Here is a 7,997-nt window from a genome sequence, read left to right on the forward strand (position 1 = left end):
CATGTCCTCTCTGATGAGGTCTAGCAGCTCATCATCTCTTCTCCTCTTCCTCCCTGTCGTAGGTGGCTGAGCCGCTTCGTCATCGCTGTCGTTTTGGTCACCCACTGCTTGGTCCTGGAGTGTCCTCAGGGAGCAAGGACATTAGGACAGGAGGCTTAGTGGAAGGCCTCTGTCCTATCACCTCATCCATGAGGGGAAACCAGAGCCAAGTAGCAGCAGTGGGCTTCCCACTGACCCCCTCTCCTGAGCCTGGATACTTGCAATCCTAAAGGCAGAGGAAATCAAAGATGACAGCAGGCAAATAAAAACACAACAACTCTTAGTAATTGCACATTTATTAACTTGTGTTCTTAAGAATTATCTTCTTGATAACACACATACGTACTTTGAATTTGTTAAAGTTATCTCATGTCTTCTGGCCTGCAAGGGGGTGACTTTCCCCTGCAGGCCCATCTTCTCCAGAATTGTCCTGATCACACACAACAAATAAGAGAAGAGAGGAAACCATGGCAACTATGTTAATCCCTAAACCCAAAAGTTTTCACAGCAGAGGAACGCCGTCTGGACATCACAGGTTCTGTACAGCAGCGGTCCGTGAGTCGTTTGGTACCGGGCCACGAGAGTTGAAATTTATGGTTTTCAGGGTTATTATCGTTAACTCGGTTTCCCCGGGTCTTTCCCTTGTTGTAGTTGTGTCTTATTTTGAAAGAAATATTTACACGTTACCATAGCGACCAGAGAGCATGAAGCGGCAGAGAGGAGGATGTTACTCTCAATGTTGGCACATTTTCAGGAGGACGCTGCTAATAAAGTTACACAATTACACAGTACATTCACGTTTGTTATTATATTTACAAAATACCAGTTTGTGTCTTGGTCGGATCATTTTCTGTGGTTGTATTCATCCGCGACACCTTAAAGGCTCCGTGTCTGACATGAACCGGTCTGTGGTGCAACAAAGGTTGGGGACCGCTGCTGTGCAGCATGAGGGTTAATAGGACCGCACTCATATGAATATGATGTGTAAACTGATTTATTCTTGTACATCCACGCTGTAGCGGCCCAGTTCTTCACCCCAGTGAAGAGGTGATCGTTTTCTCCTCGTTTTAATAAATTAAGCCGTTTGTTCCCCACAACATGTCACCAATTGGAAAAAAATCTAAATTAGCTGTATGTAAGCGGCATTACATCAAAAACCGCGGGACCCGCGATACAAGCTGGTTTACGGTTATTTAAATAAAAGGAACATGTCTCTGCAGATGCCCAAAGCTTAACAACACGACCGCTATAACAATTTAACTTTTGTACAACCAGATTTTCATATACTTACATTTGAAAGTGTTTTCCTCTTCAACCACCATCGGTATCAGGAACAAATCTCCTGTATGACCCGCAATGAATCCTGGGATATAGTAGGACACGAAGGATACATCGGACCCATCCTTAAAATTTGGTAAAAGTAGGACGCATTTGTCGCCACATTTTGAGCACTCTTTGAATTCGGACAGCCTTCGTCGCGTTGCTGTGACGTCATTGCCTCCAAATATGGCATTGAAGCATCCTTCCCCTGAATTCGGACACAGCGAGTGACTCATGGTGAAAGCAGCCATTCATCTGACCTCAGTCTCTCCTTTCCTAATGACGATGTCCCTCCGTCTGTGCATGTCTGTGCATGTCCTCTGACTGTGAGGCCTGGGTACTAGATGTCACTAGATGCTGTTGTTGTTGTTGCTGTGTGTTACTAGTTTTTGTTTTACCACAGGCACGAGTGTAACGATGGTCCTCCTCAGACCAGCTGCTGCTTCCTGTCACGATCAGCTGGTTCCAGGAGGAACGTTCCCTAAAATGCTTACAGAGCGTGTGTGAGACGTGCTGTTTTTATTGATCCAGCAGCAGAAAATAAAACTGATTACATTTTGTACAAAAGTTTAAAAACATTCAGAAAAAGTCTCCTCATCATCATCATCATCGTCGTCGGTCTGACTCGACTTCGGTCAGACCGCAGGAACATGTGACTGCAAGTCATGTGTGCTGGTGCTTTAGTAAATAGCCTCGTCCATGTTGTCATCGCTGTCGCCACCAAAATCCTCGCCGTTATCAAAGTATGACATGATGTAATCCGTCTCCTGCGGCGCCAAGAAAACATCAATTAGAGCCTCAGAAAATCCACGAGATCAATCCCATGTTATTAACAGATTAAACCCAGATTGGTTTCTGACTGGCTGCATTTTAAACCAGTTAATCCCAGTTTAGAGCAGAAGACATCCTGCAGGTGTGAACAGGACGTCCCAGTGACATCACTGAAGATGAGATTAACTACCTTTAGAGATTATCTGGGATTATTTGGTTACACCCTCGTTAGAGGAGCGTTTGAATAAACTGATCGATCTGGTCTCACCTCCTCGAACTCCTCTTCGTCGTACTCCTCCTCTCCCTCTGCCTCCTCCTCCTCCTGCTTCTTCTTCGTCTCTCCCTCCTCGTCCTCTGACCTCTCCTGCTCCTCCTTCTTCTCCAGGCTCTGGCACAGTTAAGGTGGACTCGTTAGTTTAAGGTGGAACCAGCAGGAAGCCGAAAGTAAACTTGGATCAATAAAACCCAACTCTGTGACACTTTATTAGGAACACCTTCAAACTGAATTAACGTTACAATTTTTTTTTTTTAAACATCAAACGCTCCACGCAGCTCACGGAAACAACCAAACTCAGAAATGTGGAACGTGACTGACAGCGAGACTAAATCCAGACTCACCTCCAGTTTGAGCAGCACCTCCTCTTTATCCTTCACACCCTTCTTCTTCATCTGAGGAGGAGGAGGAGACTGAACGGCGGCCGATACACCTGAACACACACACAGCACACCGGTAAACACCGGACCATCACCTGATTACATGGAGTGTAATCAGAGTACAGAGTGTAATCAGAGTGTACTGACTGTCTCTGGCAGGTTTCCTGACGTGGACTCGGAGCTCTCTGGGGAATCTCTTCCAGTCTGGAAAACAAGGAGTGGTTAACAGCACTGTGTACTGCTACTGTGAAGTATTACTGTATAGTATCTGTGAAGGTTCTCAGTCATCCAGGTCATCGTAGTCAAAGGAGCTTGCAAAGAAAAGCGTCTGGACTTCTTTAAGTTTACTTGAAGACGTTTCACCTCTCATCCGAGAAGCTTCTTCAGTTCTAAGGTCAAATGGTGGAGAGTCCCAGATATAAACCTAGTGGGAGTATCCCCCCACAGAGGGACAAAAGGACCCCCTGATGATCCTCTAATCGCCTGAGCCAAGGTGTGAAACCGGGTGTGGGTCCCAATCAGCCAGAGTTTCGGGTGATAAGGTGGGGCCAGGTTTCACAATGAACACACCCGAAACTCTGGCTGATTGGGACCCACACCCGGTTTCACACCTTGGCTCAGGCGATTAGAGGATCATCAGGGGGTCCTTTTGTCCCTCTGTGGGGGGATACTCCCACTAGGTTTATATCTGGGACTCTCCACCATTTGACCTTAGAACTGAAGAAGCTTCTCGGATGAGAGGTGAAACGTCTTCAAGTAAACTTAAAGAAGTCCAGACGCTTTTCTTTGCAAGCTCCTTTGACTACTACTGTATAGTATGACTGTTTACTGCTACTGTGAAGTACTACTGTATAGTATGACTGTTTACTGCTACTGTGAAGTATTACTGTATAGTATGACTGTTTACTGCTACTGCATCCTGTATTTATATTTATTTTATACCTGAAAATTTTTATCCCAAATTCTTCTACTGAGCATGTGCAGAAATTCACCTGGTTTCTGATTGGATAAATCCTGAAAAAACAGTGAATGCTGCTGATTTTTGATTGGTCACTTGCTGTGGGCGGAGCCTCACCTGGAGCCCAGTCCAGCAGCTTGTCCATCTGCTCGCTTCTGTTGTACTTATCAGAGTAACGCTCCACATCTGGACAGGAAACACGAAGCACAGGTGAGACTTTCACAATAAAGCTGCAAATCATCAGCGGGAAGACGAGCCAAGTGTGACGTGTGACCTCTGACCTCTGTGAGTCACCAGCGGCTGGATGAAGCAGGGCAGACTCCTCATGGCGCCTCTGAAATCCTGCTTCAGGGCCAACAGATACTCCGCCTCCTCCCCGCCTGTCAGGGGGAGGGGCTTCCGCTCCATCACCTTGACAAAAGCAAGGCATTAACTCCATGTTCCAGCATGCATTGCTTTCACCACTTTAATGACTTAATTTTAGACTTAAATTACAGCCTGTCTGTGTGCATTGATCAGATTATTGATCAGTGATGGAAGACAGACCTCTGTCAAACTCCTGAACACATCAATAATCAATAATCTGAGAGGACAGGAAGCTGAGTGTTGAGATAACATGCGGCTCAGATTGTGGCGTTTGTAACCTTGTAACCAAAATATCCGAAAATGTTATGTTTGTGCATAGATGAGGATTTGTGTGTTTGTATCTGCAAACAGACCTTAAAAATAAATAAATTGTGTTTTTGTAAAACATATTTACACAACTACAACGTCTGAGTTACAAGTGCAAAATGTTTACGACCAAAGTCTGAGCCAATAACACGGCATTTTATTATCAGCATGAGTTATTGGCGGGAACTGAGTGACATCATTAGGTCACACCTAGTCTGATGCTTATCTTCCCCCCCCCCCTCTGAGTGGTGCAGGTGAGTCTCTTACAGGAAAGACGGGTGTGGGCTGCTGCACCGATGGAGGTGGAGCATCTCCTTTGACTGTTTCCATAGTGAAACTTAGCGTCCTCTGCCCCCGCCCACGTGCCGCCATCGCTGCTCGGATGGGTCACACAGATCCACTCAGCAGTTAGAGCAGAACCTGGATCAGAACCAACGGAACACAATTAGAACTCCACCCGTCTCCAAAACATGCGAGGCTGAAGTGGAGGCGGAGCTAACAGTGTGAGTGAGTGTGTGTGAGTGTAGGGGGGGTGATGTCTGCAAACAAACGTAACATGTGACAGGACGGTCCTCTGCTTCATCAATGAGACGCACACCTGCATCAGGATCACACCTGAGAGGAACAAACTCCGCCTGCTGGCTCAGGTGTTCCAGTCTACCTGGACATTGTGCTCATTTAGCTCCTCTGCATGTTACACACGTTTGTCGGCAGGCCAACAGCAGAACTGACCCAAATATTAAAGACGGTACCACCCGACCTGTACCTGTCCTGCACCTACCTGTTCACACGTCAACTGGTGATCATGTGATCAGGAATGTCTTTAATCCGATGCTCAGGTCAGGTTAACGTGTTTAGTCTGTCACGTTAGGGCTGCTCGATTATGGCAAAAATGATCATCACGATTATTTTCACTGACATTGAGATCTCGATTATTTGACGATATTTATTTAACAATAACAATGTGTTGAATAATGACTTTAAAGATTGTCAAAAAATAATATAAAATAGTGCAAATACTGATAACAGTGCAAATGTTTGCAATATAAAAAATAAATGAAAAATGTAAACATCTATGTTCAGTGAACTTTGCAGTGTTGCTCTGTGGTGCAGCTACGACACCGTAGCAAAGTTTACACACTGTGTCTGCTTGATCCACGTCTGACTCGAACCCATAATGTTTCCACACCACTGAAGGTTTTTACCTCTCTTTTCAACCAACGACAGTCACTCTCCTCTCCAAATAACTTCTGCTTAGCTTTCCGAGCTTCCCTCGGGTCCTCTTAATTGTTGTGACGCGTGTTCGAAACGCAGAGAGGTGCGCTCGATTTGCCACACGGAGCAGCGCGAGAGTAAAGCACGAGAGAGGGGCTAATAATCGGCTCAGTCATTTTTAATGATCGTTGAAAGCCCAGATCATAATTTAGATTAAAACTCGATTAATTGAGCAGCCCTATGTCACGTGTATCGGGGTGAGATGATACATGACTGATGATTTGCGTGACTTTTTCTTCAGTTCACATGTGACAGCTCACAAGCTCTCCAGAGAGTGATCCGTACAGCAGAACGCTGCTGCAGGATTGCTCTCCCCCCGCTTCAGGACACCTACACCAGGAGATGCCGGACTAGAGCAGATACTGAAGGACCCGTCCCATCCTGGCAACAACCTGTTCCAACTTCTGCAATCTGGTAGAAGGTTCCGCATCATCCGTCAAGGACAGAGAGACTCAAGAGGAGCTTCTATCCCCAACCTCACATCATCTATAATTGACTGAGACAGGACTCTCTTCCAGACACTCTAAATCCAGGCACAATGTACATTTCAAATTCCTTTAATTTTAAATATGTTTATATTGTCTATTCTGTAAAATAGTCAGATGTCTATTCTTATTAATGTACAGAATTCACCTGCTTGCTGCTACTACTGCACATTCACCCAATGTATATACCATATATATAATGTTCTTCCTCTACCCCCCCCCCCCCATTGTTGCACATGTCGAGGAGCGTGTCAGGCTACATTTCACTGTGTGTTATACTTGTATAACTATGCATGTGACAAAAAAAGAACCTTGAACCTCACAGGTGACACACTCATCCGCAATGAGAGATTCAAGTAAACCCGACTAACCGGATTAAAAAGCAAAACCTGTTTGAATGAAAAAGATAAACAGCACATTATGTGCATGTCATGTCTTTCTGTGTGTATGGAGACAGAGAGCGAGGCCAATCACGGTGCGGGGACAGTTCCCACCTGGACACCTGGTGAGGCGGACCTCCAGCAGCGGGTTGTAGCTGTTAGCCGCTGTTAGCATGTGTTAGCTGTTAGCAGCGGTGTTAGCGGAGCTCCCTAACCGTCAGTGCGCCTCTCTCTGCAGCCTCAGTCCGTCCCGTCGCGCCTTCTGACTCCGCTCTCTCTCATCTCGTCCTCGGGTCTCTGTCGGAGCAGCTGTCCTGTTTCTATGCGCTAAAACATCTGTTCACATCTGTTTACGTGCTGCTCCGCGCCGTCACAGCTTCTTCTTTTTCTGCGGCGTGCTGCTGCTTCGGTCCGCCATCGCCACCTACAGGTCAGAAGTGTTTCCGACGGTTTATCTCAGGCGTCTCAAACTCCCTGCACAGGGGCCTCTTCCGGCCCGTGTCACCTCCAGTTCTGGACCATAGATTCATGTAAAACATATAATGCTGTTTGGTCCTGGAAGAGGATTTATTTGTTGTGGAGTGCAACAGTTCTAATGTGTACACAAGTGTCTGCATTAATATTGTGTTAAATGATAGAAGTGCTGTCACGTGTGTGTCCAGAAACAGAGGACTAATGTGTCTGACTGTTAGTTCACTCAAAAGCTTCAGTTAATTAAGACTGAGGAAAAAAGATTTGCACTCACATTTGCAGTTTTTATTATTATGTAATATTTGAAATTAAACCTATAATGCCCTTTGTATCATGATCAACATGTGCCATAATTTCAAAATGTTATGGACAAAACTGTTTTTGTCTAAAATTAACATTGTTGTTAACAAAAAGTAACCATAAATGCCCAATGTATCAGATGCGATAAAAAAAAAAATATAATAAAAATATATCATACACAACATGATGCAGCAGAAAAAATGTGGATTTTGTTATAAGGGTTTATAAACATCTCAGTTCCAAAACATGAGAATTTTCTGGTTATTTTTTGATGGCCTGGGTCTTACAGGGTTAAAAACAAACACTTTGTACTCCTTGAACATTAAGGTGGCCCTCCAGTGCCAGCCCGCTCATTTGAGTGTGAGACCCCTGGTTTAACTTCTTCTTTTTGTATTAGCATCGTCCACTGAGCTGGGTGAAGGTCCGAGAATCAGCAGCACGGGCGTGATGGTGCCACAATAACAGTGTAACACTCACCTGTAGATTGATCAGCTCACCTGTGGGATCAAAGCTGGAAGCTCTCAGCTGTGTCCGTCTTCACTGAGACACCTGCCACGCTGCCCTGGATCTGCTCTGTTATTGGCTGCGTGTCTAACCCTGTGATTACTTCCTCCTTTCTGTTTCTTTGCCCCACTTTCTCCTGTTATTACATGAGTGTCTGACCTTTGACCC

General features: G+C 45.3%; 1 protein-coding gene across 2 annotated transcripts; it reads right to left on the reverse strand.

The window, feature by feature from the left end:
• Nucleotides 1-1,859: 1,859 nt before the first annotated feature.
• polr3glb (RNA polymerase III subunit GL b) lies at nt 1,860-6,971 on the reverse strand. Of its 2 annotated transcripts, none has more exons than XM_084944753.1 (8): nt 6,677-6,971; nt 4,682-4,834; nt 4,024-4,153; nt 3,860-3,928; nt 2,932-2,988; nt 2,749-2,837; nt 2,399-2,518; nt 1,860-2,126 (listed from the first exon to the last, which is right to left on the reverse strand). In XM_084944753.1, the coding sequence occupies exons 2-8, from the start codon at nt 4,784-4,786 to the stop codon at nt 2,040-2,042; spliced, it is 657 nt and encodes a 218-aa protein (XP_084800879.1). In that variant the 5' UTR covers nt 4,787-4,834; nt 6,677-6,971; the 3' UTR covers nt 1,860-2,039. The 2 variants fall into 2 exon arrangements, with proteins under 2 accessions (XP_084800879.1, XP_084800878.1); XM_084944752.1 differs by having other exon boundaries at nt 6,669-6,970.
• Nucleotides 6,972-7,997: the final 1,026 nt, after the last annotated feature.

The sequence above is a fragment of the Perissodus microlepis genome, chromosome 11 (assembly GCF_051167445.1).
Source record: "Perissodus microlepis isolate ML-2025 ecotype Zambia chromosome 11, ASM5116744v1, whole genome shotgun sequence".
Taxonomy (NCBI): Eukaryota; Metazoa; Chordata; class Actinopteri; order Cichliformes; family Cichlidae; genus Perissodus; species Perissodus microlepis.

Bases quoted from the DNA above. Each gene is read 5' to 3' on its own strand.
- polr3glb (XM_084944753.1), bottom strand. From the start codon at position 4,786: ATGGCGGCACGTGGGCGGGGGCAGAGGACGCTAAGTTTCACTATGGAA. The intron at 2,519-2,748 runs GTGAGTCTGGAT...TAACTGTGCCAG, and splicing joins AGGTGCTGCTCAAACTGGAG to AGCCTGGAGAAGAAGGAGGA. The intron at 2,127-2,398 runs GTGAGACCAGAT...TTGGCGCCGCAG, and splicing joins ACGAAGAGGAGTTCGAGGAG to GAGACGGATTACATCATGTC.